Raw genomic sequence first — 22,145 nt, forward strand, 5'->3', positions numbered from 1 at the left:
TGTTACTATATATATGTATATATATGTATATATATGTATATATATATATATATATATATATATATATATATATATATATATATATAATATATAATATTTATATATATATACATACATACATACATATTATATTATATATATATATATTATGTAAAGAACCAATTGTGTATTTTCTTTTGACAAAACATGTAAAAGTAAATTTGACTTCCGGTTTTAGAAAGTGCACTTTTATTTTGAAGAGCTACTTCCTGTTTAGCGTTTTGGCGGAATTAGCTTGACAGAAAAAAACGCCGAAACAGTAAAAGTTATCACAGAGCTAAATTGACACGGTTTTTTGTATTAGCTACCCCTCTGAAGAGGCACAAGGTACGTTTTACGTTGTTTTAAAGCACAAATGTTGTATTTTGTGTAACCAAAGCCCACGTTATTTTAATTTGGTGCTACTTCGAGCTTGAATAAACAAGAGGGATTCTGTGAGTTAAGTTACTCACAGAGTAATGTGTATATATATATATATATATATATATATATATACACGCGGCCGTGAAAATGTTCCATGAAGTAGTGTAAAAGCTGTTTGTGAGGAAGAGGTGATGTAGGCGGGGGGATTAGAGGTGTGCTCTTCGTGGTGGCTCGTATGCCACGGTCGCAAGGGGGGCGAGGGCCTTTATCGCTGCGTGCGACTTTAATTATTATTATAGTTATGATCTTGGTCCTGTTTTCAAAAGTCCCAGGACAAAATGGTATTTACTCCCTGAACATTTGTGATGAAATGTTTTGCTTCATGTTTAATAAATGTATTTAATATTTCTTTGATTTTCAGGATGAATTGACTGATGATGGTTGACATTTTGCTGATGATGTGATTTATAATAAAAGAGTTTCATAATAATCATAAGAGGGAAAATGTCATGTCATTCTATCAATAATATTTTTGTAGATGATATGAGAACTTGGGCCCCTGATAAAGAGGGTCCAGAGCCTCTGGTCATGGCTCTGGACATGGCTCTGGACATGGCTCTGGGGTCATGGCTCTGGGGTCATGGCTCTGGACATGGCTCTGGACATGGCTCTGGGGTCATGGCTCTGGGGTCATGGCTCTGGACGTGGCTCTGGACATGGCTCTGGACATGGCTCTGGACGTGGCTCTGGACATGGCTCTGGGGTCATGGCTCTGGGGTCATGGCTCTGGACGTGGCTCTGGACATGGCTCTGGACATGGCTCTGGACATGGCTCTGGACATGGCTCTGGTCATGGCTCTGGACGTGGCTCTGGACATGGCTCTGGGGTCATGGCTCTGGGGTCATGGCTCTGGACATGGCTCTGGACATGGCTCTGGACATGGCTCTGGACGTGGCTCTGGACATGGCTCTGGGGTCATGGCTCTGGGGTCATGGCTCTGGACATGGCTCTGGACATGGCTCTGGACATGGCTCTGGGGTCATGGCTCTGGACATGGCTCTGGACATGGCTCTGGACATGGCTCTGGACATGGCTCTGGTCATGGCTCTGGTCATGGCTCTGGACATGGCTCTGGACATGGCTCTGGACATGGCTCTGGTCATGGCTCTGGACATGGCTCTGGACATGGCTCTGGACATGGCTCTGGACATGGCTCTGGACATGGCTCTGGACATGGCTCTGGGGTCAGATCCGTGAGGGTTGTTGATCTCTTTTGGAGCTGATTTGATTGTGATGATGTGCGTACGTGTCAGTTTATGTCACTGTCTTTAAAAGGATGTGTGATGTCATTGTTCTGGGGTCAGAGGGTCAGATTCCTTTGTTAGTGATTATTTACTGTGCACCAGGAAATAAAGATCCACCTTTTGAATTAGACAAACTCTGTTCAACTCTTTATTTCTTGGTAATTGTTGCAGAAATTCCACAACAGAACCCAAACTTTGACCAAAGAAAAGAAGAAAAATCCCAGGGAAAACTCTTCCTAATGAAGGGACCCGAGGCGGACTTTCCACACATTTTCAACCGTTGAACTGGAGCCAGTGAAAATGTGCAGTGAGCGACTCTCTTCCTCTCCCGATAACTGGGCTCAGTCTGACTCCAGGGGCCACTGTGGCTCCAGAGCTGGGACAGTAGAAGTGACCTCCAGCTGCTTTCATGGGGCTGTTTGGTGACGAGCGCCCCCCTGTGGAGCTGCTGTGCCACTGCGTAAAAGTGTCTCTAAGAGAGAAACTGCTACAGCCACAACTTGAGACACTGGAGCCCAAAACCCAGCTAAGTTTTGTTCATTTGCTTTTTGAATGGGGACCACAACATTTTGTCCTCCCAAAATGTATCAAATTTTGCACAAAATTCTATGTTGGCATGTCAATAAAATAGTCAAAGACAGCCTTGTCATATTTGTTATGCCGTAGCCGTAGCAATTACAGAAACCTTCCATGTTATTCCAATGGGGAAATCGCCAGATCTCTGAAATGTGAACATGCGGGCGGCGTTGCGAGGGCCAATCATTGCCGCTTGCGGCTATATCTACTATTATTATTGTTGGTGTAGTCCCTCATTCGTCCAGGAGTGTTCCATTGTAGAAAAAGGTTCAGTTGTTTCATCATCCAAGAGTCATTGTCAATCTGCAAATTTAGACCGGGAACTCAGATATTTATTCTATTCTGTGGTAAGCCCTGCCCACCGGGAGGTTCCTCCTGAAGTAAAAGAAAAAGTTGTTTGTTTCAAGAGAAACTTACACCTCTTTGTTTTCTATCAAGCTAGCCTCTTATTTACTATCAGTCCTTTAATGGGCTATTAGTCTCCTTTTGTCCCAGTCGCTCTCTTTCTCTTCCCTGAGGACCTGATTAGCATCAAAATGCCCTGGACCTCTCCAGGGATTCAAAATTCCATTACAAACCACAGGAAGATTGAACCTTAACCCGCCATTCCTGTTTTTTTTTTAACACAAATAGCCTCTTTAACTCAAACCATCTTTTCTCCTGCTCAGAATCTTCTCCTCACTGTCTTCAAAAGAGTGATTAGAGGCTTCAAGATGAAGATGCACGGCGCTCTGTGGTCCTGAACTTGTATTTCTTCTGTGCTGATAGAGCCTCTTGTGCCTCTCAAATACTCAAATAACCCGTATGTACTTTGTCACTGCCGTTAAACATTAAACATATTCATCTTAAAAACTGCATAATTATGTCGCGACATCCCGAGAAGTCATAAAAGGAGAGATGCTAACAACACAACGTTAGCATCGTCAGCTAACAAATGCTAACGGGATTATTTGACTCATTTTGACACCGGAAAGCCGCGGGGTGTCGCGCGCGGGACGTCTCACCGAGCAGAGTCCCGATGACCCGGCTCGCGCCCTCGTTTCTGCGCTCGTACGAGTCGCAGATCGAGGCCAAAACCACGGGATGGATCTTCACCACGGGCCCGTACACCGACATGTTGGAGAGAGACGGAGCGACGTCACGCGGGTAAAGAGACGTCACACGTACTGCGCCCCTGGTGCTGCCCCCTGGTGCTGCCCCCTGGTGCTGCCCCCTGGTGCTGCCCCCTGGCGGCGGGAGGACTGACAGAGAGCGCGGTCTTCTTCGGGTCGAATTGGCACCGGTGAATCGACCGTAAAAGGCGTGTGTCGCCACCTACAGGTCAGTTAAATGTCTCTCAGGTCGATGCAGACGCAAACACAATTATATTTCAGATTTTACCAAACATTTTGCCAGTTTGACCATTTTTGTAAAGTTTATAATTCTTATTCTTCAGTGTTTTATGGCGGTAGTTGTACGTCGTTCTTTAGACTTAATTCTTTGGCCGTGGCTGCAGAGCCGCGGCGCGGTCAAATGGCCCAGCAGTTTCAGGAACCGCGGCACTGCCATATAGCCTCATGGCTAACCCTAACCCTAACCCTAACCTTAACCTTAACCCTAACCCTAACCCTAACCCTAACCCTAACCTAAACTAAGAACAAACCAGGTCTAAACTAGTGCTAACCAGAAATAAACCAGTAAGATTATTTTTATGTTTAGACGATGGGTCAACCGGATCATTTCGCTTGGAGGGCTCGATTTGGCCCCCGGGCCTTAGGTTGAATACCCCTGGTTTAAATAGTTAGAAGTCAGTTAAGTGTAAATTGTAGAACAGCAGAAGAATTAAGAGTTATCAAATATAAATTAGATAGCAACTAAAACTCTCCAACACCCTGAAGCTGCTTAACTGAACAGGAAAAGGTAAAACCTGAATGAATTTACATTTAACATTAACTTAAACAAATTAAATACAGCATGTTCAGATACAGGTTTTTTTTTTGTGAATATTGCACAATGATTGCAGTTTGATGGCGACAGCAGTGATTTCCTGGGTGTCGCAGTGGGTCAGTGGCAGTAACAGTCTCTTGCATATGACCAGCACATTGTGGAGCGGGTCATTCCAGAATAGTCTTGATTTTGGACAACATCCTCCTGCGACACAACGGTCGGACCTCAACCACCTCAGAGAGGACGTGTGTCAAAGGACCTCCACCACCTCAGAGAGGACCTGTGTCAAAGGACCTCCACCACCTCAGAGAGGACCTGTGTCAAAGGACCTCCACCACCTCAGAGAGGACCTGTGTCAAAGGACCTCCACCACCTCAGAGAGGACCTGTGTCAAAGGACCTCCACCACCTCAGAGAGGACCTGTGTCAAAGGACCTCCACCACCTCAGAGAGGACCTGTGTCAAAGGACCTCCACCACCTCAGAGAGGACCTGTGTCAAAGGACCTCCACCACCTCAGAGAGGACCTGTGTCAAAGGACCTCCACCACCTCAGAGAGGACCTGTGTCAAAGGACCTCCACCACCTCAGAGAGGACCTGTGTCAAAGGACCTCCACCACCTCAGAGAGGACCTGTGTCAAAGGACCTCCACCACCTCAGAGAGGACCTGTGTCAAAGGACCTCCACCACCTCAGAGAGGACCTGTGTCAAAGGACCTCCACCACCTCAGAGAGGACCTGTGTCAAAGGACCTCCACCACCTCAGAGAGGACCTGTGTCAAAGGACCTCCACCACCTCAGAGAGGACCTGTGTCAAAGGACCTCCACCACCTCAGAGAGTAGCTTCAACAGCCTGTGCATTGTCCTGCAAACATTTCTCTTATGTCATGTTGCATCGTGGCCGAAATAAAAAAGAACAACATCTCAATTTCAGTCTTGTCTTTTACTTCAACTTTTAGATTTTTAAGTTTGCATTAAACTGTACGTAGATGTGCCGACCACACTGAGGAGAATAACTCTCTGCTTGTCTCTGTCGACAATCCCGTTGGCCTCAAAAAACTGCTGAATTCTGAACAGAATTCTTCCCAGCTTTGATTTTTAGCATCAAACGTTGCTAGAGTGCCAATGGTCGCCATTTTACCAGCTTTTTCCTTTGCGTTTCTCATTCCCCTTCTTTTATTCTTTTTTTTCCCCGAAAAAACAAACAAAATCTTTACCCGTTTAAAGTTCTTTATCCTCGTCGCCAAAAAGATGTTGCATCGTGGCCAAAATAAAGAAGAACATCTCAATTTCAGTCTTGTCTTTTACTTTATACATAACCTGCTCGACAACTCTTAACAGCCTCACACCAGGACAAGTGCGCCCTCTATAGGTGAGCACAATAATAACAACTCTATTTCACACATTCACATGAGGAGGAGCAGAATACAGAATGTACAATTACAATACAATCCTCTATTACAATATACCACATGTCAGGTTCATCTTATTACAATTCTAACGTGAACAAGCCCATTTCCTGGTCATCTGCGTGGTCCCTGCAGCGTGGCCCCTGCTGCGTGGCCCCTACTGCGTGGTCCCTGCAGCGTGGCCCCTGCTGCGTGGCCCCTGCAGCGTGGCCCCTGCTGCGTGGCCCCTGCTGCGTGGCCCCTGCAGCGTGGCCCCTGCTGCGTGGCCCCCTGCTGCGTGGTCCCTGCTGCGTGGTCCCTGCAGCGTGGCCCCTGCTGCGTGGCCCCTACTGCGTGGTCCCTGCAGCGTGGCCCCTGCTGCGTGGCCCCTGCAGCGTGGCTCCTGCTGCGTGGTCCCTGCAGCGTGGCCCCTGCTGCGTGGTCCCTGCAGCGTGGCCCCTGCTGCGTGGCCCCTGCAGCGTGGCCCCTGCAGCGTGGCCCCTGCTGCGTGGCCCCTGCTGCGTGGCCCCTGCAGCGTGGCCCTGCTGCGTGGCCCCTGCAGCGTGGCCCCTGCGTGTGGTATGTTACACTTAATAATGTACAAACGCTCAGAGCTAAAGCGAAAGGAAGTCTAAGCCACGCCCACTTCTGCTAACCTAACCGCCACATAAACTTTGCGGCCAATCACCTGACTCAGATTCTGCTCCGCTTTTATTTCACATTTTAGAAACGTTTATGGAGTTTTAAGGAGCAGAAAAACCTCCTCGGACTGAGAAGTGAGACCAAGAAGCGACACAACGTGAGTGACTTTAATTCACCGCCTCTTTTATACCTCTTTTATATCTCTTTTATATCTCTTTTATATCTATTTTACATCTCTTTTATATCTCTTTTATATCTCTTTTACATCTCTTTTACATCTCTTTTATATCTCTTTTATATCTCTTTTATAACTCTTTTACATCTATTTTACATCTCTTTTACATCTCTTTTATATCTCTTTTATATCTCTTTTACATCTCTTTTACATCTCTTTTACATCTCTTTTATATCTCTTTTATATCTCTTTTACATCTCTTTTATATCTCTTTTATATCTCTTTTACATCTCTTCTATATCTCTTTTATACCTCTTTTATATCTCTTTTATATCTATTTTACATCTCTTTTATATCTCTTTTATATCTCTTTTATAACTCTTTTACATCTATTTTACATCTCTTTTATATCTCTTTTATATCTCTTTTATAACTCTTTTACATCTATTTTACATCTCTTTTATATCTCTTTTATATCTCTTTTATAACTCTTTTATATCTCTTTTATATCTCTTTTATATCTCTTTTATAACTCTTACATCTATTTTACATCTCTTTTATATCTCTTTTATATCTCTTTTATATCTCTTTTATATCTCTTTTACATCTCTTTTACATCTCTTTTATATCTCTTTTATATCTCTTTTACATCTCTTTTACATCTCTTTTATATCTCTTTTATATCTCTTAATCCGGTTTTAGTCGTCTGCGTGTTTTTCTACCTCGGTCTAGAATATATTTCCTCATTAAATCTTCTCAAAAACAGAAGAGTAAGTGCTTTATTTCAACAAGATGTTGTTGCGGCTATTTTTTACTGAAGAAACTTTGTCCTGGACATTATGTGGAAATTTGAATCAACGTTTTTTTTTTAAATAAACAATAAGATGAAAAATGTCTCTTTCAAATGAATCCATAGAATTTATCCCACTACTCAATTTATGCTAATATATATCAAAACAATTGACCCAACTGCACTTTCTGTACAAAATACCCTGAAACAATTTACTCTTTTTCATCATCTTTTTTGGAATTGCACTATTATAAAACCTTTTGGAAAAACTGTTTATAATATAATATAAACAATTTATAATACGTCACATTGAATCCAACTTTAGATTAAAATTTGAACATATAATTTTTGGTTTTCATGACACAAAAGTGGACAAGAAAATGGCAAATAATTTAATTATAATATTTGGCAAATTCTATATTCATAAAAGTACATTTTCATCATCAGTATCACTTTTCCCCCTGTTCTTATGAAAGAGTGTTTTTTCAGGAAGTGGCAGGAAAAGAGGAAGTGAAAGTAAAAGAAATATGAGTCAGCAAAAAGAGACTCGACAGATCTCGTGTTCTAAAACACAAATGTAAGAGCTTTAAAGAACTTTAAAGAGCTTTAAAGAGTTTTAAAGAGCTTTAAAGAGTTTTAAAGAGCTTTAAAGAGCTTTAAAGAGCTTTTGTAACGTGGAAGTTTAACAGAGACAAACTGAGCTTTATCCTGGACTAATGCCACAGTCTGGGTTATTCTTATGGACGTCTCTTGTTCAGTTTGATCATTTTTCTAAAAGCCTCTCCAAATATATTAGAGCGTTTAAATCTATTGAGACGGAATGATCCTCATCAGAGTCAATTTATTCTAGATTTGATGATTATTGATGAGGTCAAACAAGTCATTTATTCACAAATGACTCACTGTGACTCTAGAGAGCAGCTTTATCACATCAAACTTTCTGACTCATAAAGTACATTTAATGTGACACAAACAGCCAGATGAAAGGCACTTTACGTTGTATTTAAATGACTTATTTCTATATGTGACCACTGTGTTTCCCATGAATAAAGGAAACTTTAGTGTGAGTAAAGTGAGCTCAGTCTCAGTCACTGTTTCCTGTGCTTTTCCTCAGGTCCATGATGAGTGACTCTGTGAAGGAGCCGCCTCCAGGGGGCAGCACTGATCCACCGTGAGTCTGACTCTTCACACTTTAGACAGTTACAGTTCAGTGAAGCAGCAGCAGCTTTAACAACAGCTGTGACTGTGTTTTACAGGTCCAGACCCAGGAATCTGTCCTTAAAGAGTGACCGCTCTAAAGATCAACCTCCAGAGTTTAAAGAACCAGGACCAGATTCAGAGTAAGACCCCAGAACCTTCTCATGTGCAGTTCAGAGTTCCTATAACCATAAGAGAGAGTGACACTTTTACTAAAAATGAATGTAATTTATGTCAAACTCTCATTATTGCTGTGTATTTAAGGTTAAAGGAATAAAGGAGGATTTTTCGCATGTGCACTCATCCCCTGCGGAGGCACATCAAAGCCTCGTTGCAACACGTGCGTTTGTTTATTAGCGCGACGGATCACATCGCGTCTCTCGTCTCCGTAGATTTCCGTCTCTTCTGAGCTCAAACTGTCTTTCTCTGTCTTAATGTTGTCCTCTACACGGAGGGAACTATATTATGATAGATCCATGCGCTTAGACACAGTGAAACGTGCTGCTGTCCTGGAGACGAGCCAGAAAGAGGCTGCAGGTGAGCAGTAGGTGCGTTTTATGATTGATACGTGGCAGGACTAATCGGCCGTCCACGCCACGAGGAAATGAGACTCAGATTTGGGCCAAAAAATCGTCCATTACGCCTTTAATTGAGGCATTTATAGTAAAAGTGCATGTGTTTTATTTGATGAGTTTATATTTCTGGAGGCTGTGGGGGGCGTGAACAAGATAAGATAAGATATAACTTTATTGTCCACACATGGGGAAATGTTGGTGTTACAACGCAGTAGATACAGGGGGAAAGGACAGATAACTTATAGGAAGTTTAAAAAACACTCTTAATAGAAGAACTCTTATGTACAAAAACAAAAACTCTTATTAACAAAACTCCTCTCATATCTTAATAGGGACTGGAGAGAAGAAAATAAAGATAAAATATAATAATAATACAAATAAAAATAGCTGGCATAAGACAAATAATACTAATAATAATAAACACTCTTATTTACATCAGTTATATGCACATGAATGACATTAATAACGTGTGAGTGTGACAGTAATTGCACATGAATATGACGGTATTGCACATGGTTAAGTCAGTATTGCACGTGTTCAGGGCTAGCACGTCTCCTTCACACAGCGAGGGTGGATCAGGCACTGAAGCTTCTCTCCAGAGTGGACAGAGTGTCCTGCTCATGGTCCAGCATAGATGTGAGTTTAGCCAGGACCCTTCTGTCCCCCACCTCCTGCACCGAGTCCAGAGCACAGCCCAGGACGGAGCTGGACTTCTTGATGACTTTGTCCAGCTTCTTCCTCTCCCTCTCTGTGATGCTGCTGCTCCAGCAGGCCACGCCTACAGGAGCTGATGCCACCACAGAGTCATAGAAGGTCTTCAGGAGTGGCCCTGTCACTCCAAAAGACCTGAGTCTCCTCAGGAGGTAGAGCCGACTCTGGCTCTTCCTGTACAGTGCGTCTGTGTTATGAGTCCAGTCCAGTTTGTGGTTCAGATGAACACCAGGTACTTGTATGAGTCACTCTCTCAATGTCCCGTCCCTGGATGTTCACTGGTGAGGGGGCAGTGGGGTGGCGTCTGCGGAAATCCACCACCATCTCCTTGGTCTTCCCCGCGTTGATGAGGAGGTGGTTCCACTGACACCAGTCCACAAAGTCCTGCTCCAGTCCTCTGTACTCCGCATCATCGTCGTCCGTGATGAGTCCGATGATGGCAGAGTGGTCAGAGAACTTCTGCAGGACACAGCTGTCCGTGTCATGTCTGAAGTCTGCAGTGTAGAAGGTGAAGAGAAAGGGCGCGAGGACAGTGCCCTGGGGCGCCCCCACACTGCAGGTCCGAGTGTCAGACACACAGTCCCGGGCTCTCACTAACAATCCCCTAAAGGGATCGCAGCAGAAACAGTTTGAGAAGCTCTGGTGTATGGACTGGATGGTTAGAACCTTCTGCAGTTTATTCTGTGACTGAGCTGATGTTTCCAGGTCCAGACAGAGCCACCTGTCCTTAAAGAGTGACCGCTCCAGACATGAACCTCCAGTGTTTAAAGAACCAGGACCAGATTCAGAGTAAGTCCCAGAAGAACCTTCTCCAAATCCTGTTTCTTTAAAGACGTTTTTCTCAACACCCGTCGCTCCCGTCGCTCCTGTCGCTCCCGTCGGGGGTTTGTTGGCTCTGAGTGTAATGTTGTATCATTGGTTTGTTTGTCCCACAGAGAGAAGAGCGCAGAGGGCCCCAGAGGAGACTGTGACCTGGACTCTGTTTTCAAGGTTTGTACCAAAAGCGTCACATGGTCAGAAACATTTAGAGGAGATTCCACCTGCAGAGTGGATCCCAGGGCCTGACCTGCTCCTCTGTGTTCTCTGTGTTTCAGCGTCTGGAGGAGCAGGTCCTGGATTATGTCAAACAGCAGCTGCAGAGGCTCCACAGGCTCCTGGCCTCAGATTACCCAGAATGCTCTGAGAGTGAGGAGGAGGAGTCGAGCAGAGAGGCGGTTCTGACCATCACCCTGGACTTCCTGAGGAGGATGGACCAGGAGCAGCTGCTCCAGCGTCTGCAGAACAGTAAAGCCACGTTTACACTGATGCTAACTTATATGTGGCGCCTTAGCAACACAAAGCTAGCAAAGCACGTTAGCAACACAAAGCTAGCAAAGCACGTTAGCAACACAAAGCTAGCAAAGCACGTTAGCAACACAAAGCTAGCAAAGCACGTTAGCAACACAAAGCTGGCAAAGCACGTTAGCAACACAAAGCAGGCAAAGCACGTTAGCAACACAAAGCTAGCAAAGCACGTTAGCCACACAAAGCAGGCAAAGCAACATCTGTTTTCTGTTTGTTGCAGCACGGCACTCTGCGTAGAGGCTTTGCACTGAAGTCAAACATTTTGGGGGCTGAGTACCCAAGTACTGAGAGTGGCTTTTGCACTTGGTTTTCAGCTCATTTGTTATTTCGAGCCTTTAAACATCTTGTCAAAGGTATAATTCAGGTTTTAGATTAGATTTTGTATTTCTTATATTTGTGTAACGTCTGCTGCTCAGCGCCCTGAGCATGGAGCAAACCGTTCCAAAGAACTCTAAACCGGTCTGAGGGGCCGGGGCCAGTCCAAACGTGGCTTAAGAACTCTGTGAAGGTGTGAGGGCCTTGGGTCCAGCTACAACAGAGTGTGGCAGCCCCTCACAGTTAAAGCTCCTTTAAAGTGGAACTAACCTAAATCAAACACTGTTCTAGTCCCTGTGGTGTTTGAAGTGTCTATAATCCCTCAGAGCGGGGACTTTACTCACCTGAAAGCAGCACGTGTCGTGAGACAAACTAGCTTTAGATATTAGGTTTTGTCACGGCGGAGCAGCCGAACAGTCCACCAGAGGCATCAGGACCCTCTGTGTGTTGGACAGTCAGGTGACCAGAGGGGCGGAGCTCCAAATGCACCATTCTTCTGTTGTAATACGAATATGAAAACTATTTACCTTTGGTTTCATCAAAACAATTAGAAATATACACGATCTGCATGTCACACTCAACATTTCATAATGTATCTAGGGATGTGTACCGCTACGACGGACCGGATCTGGACTTGTAAAAACGTTTCGGTTCAGGTTAAAAAAAACGAAACCCCGGTGATTCGGTTCTGGACTCATAAAAAAATATAGCACTCACATACTATATCCTTTTCGTTCTAGAATCTAAACCATCTTAAACCTTCCATTGATCGCGAAATTTGCGCTGGACGTAAACACTGCCATGCGCCGCCGTCAATAGCGCACACGGACCCTAATTAGTGACGCACGCGTCTTCCGGGCAGAAGTTAAAGCCGGTGAAATAAGTTTAAAGATGCGAGAGACGGGAGCGCCTGGTACGTGTCGAGCTGCAGAACCGTGTGTCCACATGTGAACATTGAAGTGAAGCCGGTGAGATCGCTGGCTTTATCTGAACTGTTTAAGCTGTGGCCGCCGCGTGCGATGTTGTGATGGTTAAAGGGGCGGGGTCAGCTTGGTCTTGTCTGGGTTGTGCTTTGGGCTTTGTGTAAATATGAATGAAATAACTTAAGTGTTATGTTGTGGTGAGATGTATTTGGCATTAAGTAAATACAAAGTAAAGTCAAAGTAATATTGCTTAATTGCTGCATTCATTAATTGGAGTTTATATTTTGTATTTGTATTCTACAGTTGTTAAATCTGGTCTGGTGTTTAATGCTGCTAATATGATGTATTATTTTGATGTGTTGTGTAAAATATTTTCATATTCTACTTTTGATACTGCTAAGTTGATGCTTTATAGTGATTCAAGTTGACTTTTATGCTAGTTTTTATAACTGTTATTTTACACTGTTATTTAATTATTTACACTGGTGTTTTGTCTGTTTGAAGGTTTTTACCTGACTTTTGATGCCAATGGATCTGTAACATTAAAGAGTGGAAATGTGTCTAAAGGCAAAACATTGTATCAGATGAAACAGCTGCTTTGACCCTTGACCCAGACTGACCCTGTCAACAATACTCAACATGCTCTTGTTCCTCAAGTAAAACACATGAATGTGTGTTAACTGTTAGTTAAGCTATAGTTTAGCAGCTAGCTCGTAGCTAGTAGCTTGTGATTTGTAAGTTGTAACTTCTGTTAAAAACTGTGAATAAACCAGACAAGTTGAGTTTATTTCAATCTGCAGTTAAGCCTTGTGTTTGATAGTCGTCCTTGTTCAAGTGTCTTCAACATAATTAAGCCAAGTAGCTTGTGTTATGCTGTTATAACATTATGCAAATATGGGATGGTTTAGGTCCGGACCTAATGAGTCCGGACCTAAACCTAAAGCTCTGGATTCGAATCCGGACTTGAACCTGAACGTGGGTTTAGGTCTGCATCACTACTGATAGTCCATTAAAGGACTGATTGTAAACAAAGAGGCTAGTTTGATAGAAACCAATAACACCTTTTCATTAGGAGGTCCCGCCCAGTGGGCAGGGCCTACCCAGAGTAGGATAAATATCTCTTTGGAACGATTGGACATAACGTCTCTGACCCATTTGATAATGCCTCCATTAACACCGAGGTCCATGAGCCTGTTCAGTCAAATATGTACACGCAGAGAACTGAAAGCTGATGTAAAGTCCACAAAGAGGATTCTAGCATAATGGTCAGGGGCCTGAAGGTGCTTTGCTAAGGTGTTATATAGAGTGATAGCCACATCTTCTGTACTTCTGACTTTCATATGCAAACTGTTAGATGTCCAAACAGTTAGATATAGACGACATGATGTTTTTACTCACAGTTTGCTCCACACTCTTACATAAAATGAAGGTAAGTGTTACTGGGTGAAAATCATTCAGTTCAGATGCTCCAGGTTTTTTAGGTAGAGGCACATTTCATGTGATGAGCTACAGCTGTTATTGGCTGAAAAGGACTGATCAGAAAGGATTATCTGGATTCAAATGTTTCTGCTGTTTCAAAGTGTGCGTGTTATAACTGCGAGGGTAAAAGAAGTAACAAAACCAAGATGTTCAATGGTGAAATAAAGTTTGTTCAATAAACAGGAACACAAAGGTAAATGAACAAACACAGACACGACTAAGAAAATAAGTTAAGTGTCTCTATAAGGTACGAGTCACAGGACAAACAAAACAAAGGCCCATGAACAGAATCAAAGTGACAACTTAAAAGGAGACAAATAACAAATAAGTCAGTCGCTACCACCACAGCCCTGATGAACGAGAAGACGAATGGCCTTGTGCAGCTGCAACAGGTCCTTAAATACTGGAAGTGGCTGCAGGTGAAGACTGTGGATTGGCCCATCAACCAGAGGAAACAGGAACAGGGAACATTACAGTCAAACACACAACAGGGAGGACGGGGGCCGGAATAGTGGGTTGAATTTCATAAAATCTCCAGAGCTCTCTCTGCTCTAACTGAACCCAGTGTGTCCAGTTACACGTCTGATGCAGATTTCTCTTTTTACAGGTCTGTGTTCTAAGGTTCAGGGAGAAGTGAAGACATGTCTGGTACAGAAGTTCAGCCGTGTGTGTGAGGGCATCGCTAAAGAAGGAAACTCCTCTGAACTGAAGCAGATCTTCACAGAGCTGTACATCACAGAGGGAGAGGCCACAGAGCAACATGAGGTCAGACACATCGAGACCAGAAAACCGGCCTCTGCAGAGACCGCCATCAAGTGTGAAGACATGTTTAAACTCCCAATCAGAGAAGAACCAATGAGAACACAGACAAAGGGACCAATCAGAGTCGTGCTGACGAAGGGCGTTGCTGGCGTGGGGAAAACGGTGCTGACTCAGAAGTTCAGTCTGGACTGGGCTGAAGGTAGGACAAACCAGGAGCTCCTGCTGCTGTTCCCGTTCACTTTCAGAGAGCTCAATGTGCTCAGAGACACACAGGTCAGCCTGGTGGAGCTGCTGCACCACTTCTTCAGTCCATCCAACGCTCTCTGCAGCTTCCAACAGCTCCAGGTGCTCTTCATCTTTGACGGTCTGGACGAGTGCAGACTTCCTCTGGACTTCAGCCAAACCCGGGCCCTGAGCGACCCCACACAGTCCGTCTCAGTGGACGTGCTGCTGGTAAACCTCATCAGGGGGAGCCTGCTTCCCTCCGCTCTTCTCTGGATAACCACGCGCCCCGCAGCGGCCAATCAGATCCCTGCTGAGTGCATCTCCATGGTGACAGAGGTGCGAGGGTTCGCCGACCCGCAGAAGGAGAAATACTTCAGGAAGAGGTTCAGAGACGAGCGGCAGGTCACACTTGTTCTCTCCCACATCAAGAGCTTCCGCAGCCTCCACATCATGTGTCACATCCCGGTCTTCTGCTGGATCCTCTCCACAGTTATACAGAAGCTTCTGGAACAAACAGAGGAACCAGAGCTGCCACGGACTCTCACACAGATGTACGTCCACTTCCTGGTGGTGCAGGCCAAAGTAAAGAACATCAAGTATCACCAGGGATCAGGGGCAGACCTTCACTGGACTCCAGAGACCAGGGAGATGGTGAAGTCTCTGGGAAAAGTGGCCTTTGAGCAGCTGCAGAAAGGAAACCTGATCTTCTACGAGTGTGACCTGAGCGAGTGTGGGCTGGACGCTGCAGCGGCCTCAGTGTACTCCGGAGTGTTCACACAGGTCTTTAGAGAGGAGCCAGGCCTGTACCAGGATAAGGTCTACTGCTTCATCCATCTGAGTGTGCAGGAGTTTCTGGCTGCTCTTCACGTCCATCAGACCTTCTTCAGCTCTGGAGAGAACCTGCTGTCCCCATCAAACTCTTCTGAAGAAGCCTTCTTTAGCTCTGCTGTGGACCAGGCCTTTAAGAGTCCAAACGGACACCTGGACCTGTTCCTGCGCTTCCTCCTGGGCCTGTCTCTGCCGACCAATCAGAGGCTGCTGCAGGGTCTGCTGACTCACACAGGAAGTGGCTCTCAGACCAATCAAGAGACAGTAAAATACCTTAAACAGAAGCTCAATGATGAGGGTCTGTCTACAGAGAAAAGCCTGAACCTGTTCCACTGTCTGAACGAGCTGAACGACCGCAGTCTGGTGCAGGATATCCAAAACACCCTGAGAGAAGGACGCCTGAAGGCAGATGAACTTTCTCCTGCTCAGTGGTCAGCCTTGGCCTTTCTCTTACTGTCTACAGACTCAGACCTGGAGGAGTTTGACCTGAGGAAATACTGTCCCTCAGAGAAGGCTCTGCTGAATCTGCTGCCGGTTATCAAGGCCTCCACCAAAGCCATGTGAGTACAAACTACACTGTGGCAGAGTGGTTAACACTCTCAACTCTAAGTCTACCCTAAATCCAAATGGCAGAACATTCCAGGGTAATGTGTCCAACAAAAGCAGCTAAAATGTGAAAACACTGGTACATAAACATGTCCTCGAGGCCACATAATCCTAAAGTTCAACTACACACAGACTTTCATAAGGTCCACTTCCTCCAGCAGCATCACTGAAGCACAAATCAGACTGACATCGGCCAAACGGACCTCATAGTCGACACTTTGTTTACGATCAGGTGTGAGTGCGCTCTAATCTCCCTCTCCGTCCTCAGTCTGTCCGGCTGTAACCTGACAAACAGCATCTGTGGTCCTCTGGCCTCAGTCCTCAGCTCTTCCAGTCTCACACACTTCGACCTGAGTCAAAATGACCTCCAGGACTCAGGAGTGGAGCTGCTGTGTGATGGACTGAAGAGCGCCCCCTGCAGACTGGAGACTCTCAGGTTAGATCAGCTACACTTTGCTCTTTCAGTGTTTGTTTTTTATTAGTCCATTTACATTTCTATTCTATTCGTCTGAATAACTTGCATTTAAAGTTATTTTTTGTTACAAAGTTTGTGTACTACTGCAATACTATTTTTTACTATTTCGGGGCATAATAAATAACAATGTATTGTCCCCAGATTGAGTACTTGTGGCCTGTCCTCTCTCAGCTGTGGTCCTCTGGCCTCAGTCCTCAGCTCCTCCAGTCTCACACACTTCGACCTGAGTCAAAATGACCTCCAGGACTCAGGAGTGGAGCTGCTGTGTGATGGACTGAAGAGCGCCCCCTGCAGACTGGAGACTCTCAGGTGAGACACTCCCATCATGCACTCTGCCCCTTGTTTCCACATGAGTGTAATGCTGTGTGTCTTTAGGCTGTCTGGATGTCTGGTCTCAGAAAGGGGCGGGGCCTATCTGGCCTCAGCTCTAAGCTCCACCCACTGCCATCTAAGAGAGTTAGACCTGAGCTACAACCATCCAGGACCCTCAGCAGAGAGACTGACCGCACTACGGGACGATCCACACTGCCCCCTGCAGTCTGTCAGGTGAGACCACACTGCCCCCTACAGTCTGTCAGGTGAGACCACACTGCCCCCTACAGTCTGTCAGGTGAGACCACACTGCCCCCTACAGTCTGTCAGGTGAGACCACACTGCCCCCTGCAGTCAGTCAGGTGAGACCACACTGCTCCCTGCAGTCTGTCAGGTGAGACCACAATGCCCCCTACAGTCTGTCAGGTGAGACCACACTGCCCCCTGCAGTCTGTCAGGTGAGACCACACTGCCCCCTGCAGTCTGTCAGGTGAGACCACACTGCCCCCTACAGTCTGTCAGGTGAGACCACACTGCCCCCTACAGTCTGTCAGGTGAGACCACACTGCCCCCTACAGTCTGTCAGGTGAGACTACACTGCCCCCTACAGTCTGTCAGGTGAGACCACACTGCCCCCTACAGTCTGTCAGGTGAGACCACACTGCCCCCTACAGTCTGTCAGGTGAGACCACACTGCCCCCTACAGTCTGTCAGGTGAGACCACACTGCCCACTACAGTCTGTCAGGTGTGGGTCCTGGTTCAGGGTTGGTCCAGGTTCTGGTCTAAACTAGACTTGTGTTTTCCAGGTTGGATCCTTCTGGAAAGCGCTGGATGGTTCCAGGTCCTAGAAAATGTGAGTAGTATTTTATTTGGTACAACTTCACATGTAGAAGACTCACAGCTGTAGATCTGATGTTTTTATTTGAACTTATCGACACATTTAGAGGTTTGACAAGCAGCAACTTCCACAAACATCAGACTGAAACTGTTTCACTGGAGGAACTGTCCAACTTTACATTTGAACTAGGGCGATCTTTACATTCATCTTTATTCTCCTAATCTTACAGGTAAATATGATAATACCTTATTATTATAAGACAGATTTATGACGGCGTCTTCTTTATCCTGAGCTTTCGCTCTCGTACTCGTCTGTCGTCATGAATTGGACTTGGAAACATATTGTCCTGCTCCGACGCCTCGGCCGCCGCTCACACTTTGCCCGTCTGTTTGTGCTGCAGTTTGTGGCATCTGTAGTCAAGGGGTAAATGCAAAAGAAGAAGTCAGAATCAGAATTAGAATCAGAAAAGGTTTATTGTCAATGAACATAATTCACAAAATAGGAACTTGCTTTGGTGATTCGGTGCAACATCAAACGATGAACAATGATAAAACAACATATATAAGATGAAAAAGCCCCTGAAGCCTTGGGCCCTGGACACGGCAGACGGGACAAACGATGTCTTAAAAGGTCGTGTTCTTGGTGGCAGTGAGAGGAGGCTGTTGCTGCGGTTACTCCTGAGCCCACATTGTTGAGTTACTCCTGATGCCCTGGTCCTCCTCCACCACAGCTCCCACAGACTCCACCCTTTCCCCCGTCACACAGACACATGTATGTTTGAGTATGGGATCAGAACCTGTGACTAGATGGGCTCCATACAAGTGCATATGGTCCTCACGTGGTCCACACGCAGCGGTCACTGCTAATGTTAAGGCTGAAGTCCAGAGCAGCAGAAACACTGAGGAGCTGTGAGTACAATGTGCCTGGGCACCATCGGCTCAGCTCTGCAGACGTCACATGATCTATGCTCTTTTTCTCTTCAAAACTACACGTTTATTACTGTTTATTGTGTTTTCATGCCAATTAAAGCTGAAAATAAAGAAGAAATAAATAAGTAGGAGTCACTTTTGAATAAGGCTGATTTCACCACTAGATGGCGCACTCAGAGGACATGTCATGTATTAATGTAAGAAATGTCTTTGACTTGTTTTTGTTCATCCTTTCTACAAATAATAATGGATTCATATCACAAAGAGATATTGACGTGTCTCAATCATTATTTAATATGACACAGTCACGTTTGGACCTTTGACTTTTTTAATTGAATGTAAGACACAAAGACATATTGTATCAGACACAAATAAACACTGATATGTTTATGTCTGAGACACAATTAGGCTGCGTTTTACATATTAACTGTTACTCAAGATATATTAATATATCATTTAATATGAATTAAAGCGCTCCGTGAGGACTCGGGAAATGCGTGTGCCTTGGCGCTTCAGTCTAAAACAAGTCTTAAAAACTAAAGTAAAAAGGGCCTAAAGAGTCTTTTAGTTGGAGCAAAATCTGATCCTAAATCAATAAAGTTGTGTATTTTCCAATCCAACCCAATCCACTTTATTTATACAGCACGATTTACACAACCAGAGTGTTCCAAAGTGCTTCACAGCAGGTAAAAGACTACAGAGGCATAAATAGGATAAAAGTAATAAAATAAGATATAAAAACAAAATCAAATAGAAAATTAAATCAAACAAACACACTAAAATCAATGGAATAAAAATAAACAAAATAAAATAGATAAAAAGGTGCTGCCCTCCCAACACATATAAAACATACAATCAACACACTACATGGAGTTAAAAGCCAGAGAAAACAGATGTTTTTAGAAGCGATTTCAAAAGAGGCTTTTCTTATGGGGAGTGGCACTTTGTTCCACTGGAGCTGCCACTGCAAAGGCTCGTTCACCTCTGACCTTTAGCCCGTGGCACTGCCAGGAGCTGGTCAGCTGACCTGAGGGAACGGCTGGGAGTGTAGGGGTGTAGCAGCTCGGAGAGGTCAGGAGGGGCAGGACCATTTAAGGCTTTAAACGTAAATAAAAGAGTTTTAAAATGAATCCTAAAATGGACAGGCAGCCAGTGGAGTGAAGCTAAAAAAGGAGAAATGTGCTCATATTTTCTTGTTCCAGTTAAAAATGTTGCTTGTTCTTCTACAATCCATGTGTGTGAGAGACTTAAGAGGCAGTAGACGAGTCAAAGGAGTCAAAAGTCACTTATTGGTGAAAGAAGAAGGCTAAAGTTCAACAATCTGGTGTCTCCACAACATAGTAAATGTGCTGTACTTTGACTTGATAGAATCTTGTGTTTTTACAGCCGTGTGTCACGACCGGCTCGTCTCGCTCCGTGAGGACTCGGGAAATGCGTGTGCCTTGGCGCTCCGGTCTAAAACAAGTCTAAAAACTAAAGTAAAAAGGGCCTAAAGAGTCTTTTAGTTGGAGCAAATATCCACACTGTGTCCACGGACATCTCCCCTGAACACCACGCCCACTTTTAAACTGTCAATCATGTCATCTCAACGTTCATGTTTATAAATGAGAATTGATGAGAACAAATCTGTCTTTGAATAAATGTGGATTTTGAGAGGCTCCAAAGCAGAATGTGGAACGTCTGAAAAACATCCACATTCACAGGTGAAGAAAGCACAGTTTAGGTCGTCCACCAATGATTTATTCACAAATATATAAATGCACATCTCATTTGACCTGCATCAATCCATCAATGTGTCTGTCACAGTGAGTGTGATGCTCTGAAGCTGTGGACCACTTTAAAACACTATTCTGCAATATTCATATTGAAACTGTCGTCATGGAATTAAACTGGAGCCAAATTCAGCTTTGTGTTCTTCATGTTTTATAAAGGCTCAAGATCAGACTAAACTAAGGGTCAAAAACATGAAATATAAGAAGATCAGATCGGTATCAGATCGGTATCGGATCAGTATCGTAAAGAACAAACATTAAAGATCAGTATTGGATCTGGAGCCGCACAAACTGAACGTCCCAGTTCAAAACACTGATGAGGTTTTGAGCCAAACTAAACATGTTGAAGCTGATCACACATGAGCTGAGCCTCCAACCACCTCATTATCATTGATTTACCTTTGAGAAGAAACAGCACTTTCACACTTCATATTTACTCTCACTAACATGTTTAAATCATCACATTTTAAATGTGTCTTTGTGTTTCAGATCACTGTGAGCTCACTCTGGATCCAAACACGGCACACAGAAGACTCCATCTGTCTGAGGACAAACGGACTGTGAGATTCTCTGAGTCAGAACAAGTTCCAGATCATGAGGACAGATTCACAGACTGTCCTCAGGTCCTGGCCTCCTCCGGCCTGAGGGGGCGCTGTTACTGGGAGGTGCAGTGCTGGGGGGAGGTTGATGTAGCAGTGAGTTACAGAGGAATCAGACGGAGAGGAAAGAGTGAGGAGAGTGAGTTTGGACTCAATGATCAGTCCTGGAATCTGAGGATCTGGGGAGGAAAATATTATTTTATGCACAATGAGAAAGAAAGACCTGAGTTTATGTCAAGTTTGAGAAGATATAAGCTGTCATCTCAGTTTCCTCCAAACACCTCCAGAGTGGGCGTGTTCCTGGACTCTGAGGCTGGAGCTCTGTCCTTCTATCAGGTCCTCTCTGGTGGAGAACTGTCCCACCTCCACACCTTCAGCTCCTCCTTCACTGAGCCTCTGTTTCCTGGGTTTAGACTGAGGTTTAACAGTTCAGTGTCTCTGGTGGAGCTGAGCACACAGCGCCCCCTGGAGGACTGACACTTCAGGTCCTGTTAGTCTGGTCTCACCCCAAACACAAACACATTTAGAAAAAACATTTAACTTCAATGAGCATTTTATTATTCATATTATTTTGTCGAGATTATTTTAGTGTTCGACGAATCAAACAATTATTTCTGTTTTACATTGGAACGCTTCAAAAAGGAATTTGTCAAATCTGACTAAACTCTCATGGAGTCAGAAACTGTCACTCATTCTCAAACATTTTATCATTATTATTATTATAGTTTTATGTTTTCAAAAGTCCCAGGACAAAATGGTATTTACTCCCTGAACATTTGTGATGAAATGTTTTGCTTCATGTTTAATAAATGTATTTAATATTTCTTTGATTTTCAGGATGAATTGACTGATGATGGTTGACATTTTGCTGATGATGTGATTTATAATAAAAGAGGGTTTCATAATAATCACTGGATATTGTCTCTTTTTCCGACCATTCTCTGTGAACCCTAGAGATGTGTGAAAATCCCAGTAGATCAACAGTTTGTGAAATACTCAGACCAGCCCGTCTGGCACCAACAACCACGCCACCTTCAAAGTCACTTCAATCAC

At 44.4% G+C, this 22,145-nt stretch overlaps 1 protein-coding gene across 1 annotated transcript in view; it reads left to right on the forward strand.

Moving 5' to 3' along the window:
- The window catches only part of LOC140355728 (uncharacterized), a 36,872-nt gene extending 15,073 nt beyond the window's left edge, over positions 1–21,799 (forward strand). The window contains exons 4-16 of the mRNA XM_072440386.1: positions 971–1,647; positions 3,295–3,429; positions 4,386–5,045; positions 8,316–8,372; positions 8,458–8,541; positions 10,620–10,674; positions 10,779–10,968; positions 14,353–16,120; positions 16,435–16,602; positions 16,783–16,950; positions 17,017–17,187; positions 17,761–17,807; positions 20,983–21,799. Coding sequence (XP_072296487.1) covers positions 971–1,647; positions 3,295–3,429; positions 4,386–5,045; positions 8,316–8,372; positions 8,458–8,541; positions 10,620–10,674; positions 10,779–10,968; positions 14,353–16,120; positions 16,435–16,602; positions 16,783–16,950; positions 17,017–17,187; positions 17,761–17,807; positions 20,983–21,569 — 4,767 coding nt within the window. The 3' untranslated portion in view covers positions 21,570–21,799. The remainder of the gene's footprint in view (positions 1–970; positions 1,648–3,294; positions 3,430–4,385; positions 5,046–8,315; positions 8,373–8,457; positions 8,542–10,619; positions 10,675–10,778; positions 10,969–14,352; positions 16,121–16,434; positions 16,603–16,782; positions 16,951–17,016; positions 17,188–17,760; positions 17,808–20,982) is intronic.
- The last annotated feature ends 346 nt before the right edge of the window (positions 21,800–22,145 follow it).

The sequence above is a fragment of the Eucyclogobius newberryi genome, unplaced genomic scaffold (assembly GCF_026437365.1).
Source record: "Eucyclogobius newberryi isolate DKJ021-1_F unplaced genomic scaffold, fEucNew1.0.hap1 SCAF_12, whole genome shotgun sequence".
Taxonomy (NCBI): domain Eukaryota; kingdom Metazoa; phylum Chordata; class Actinopteri; order Gobiiformes; family Gobiidae; genus Eucyclogobius; species Eucyclogobius newberryi.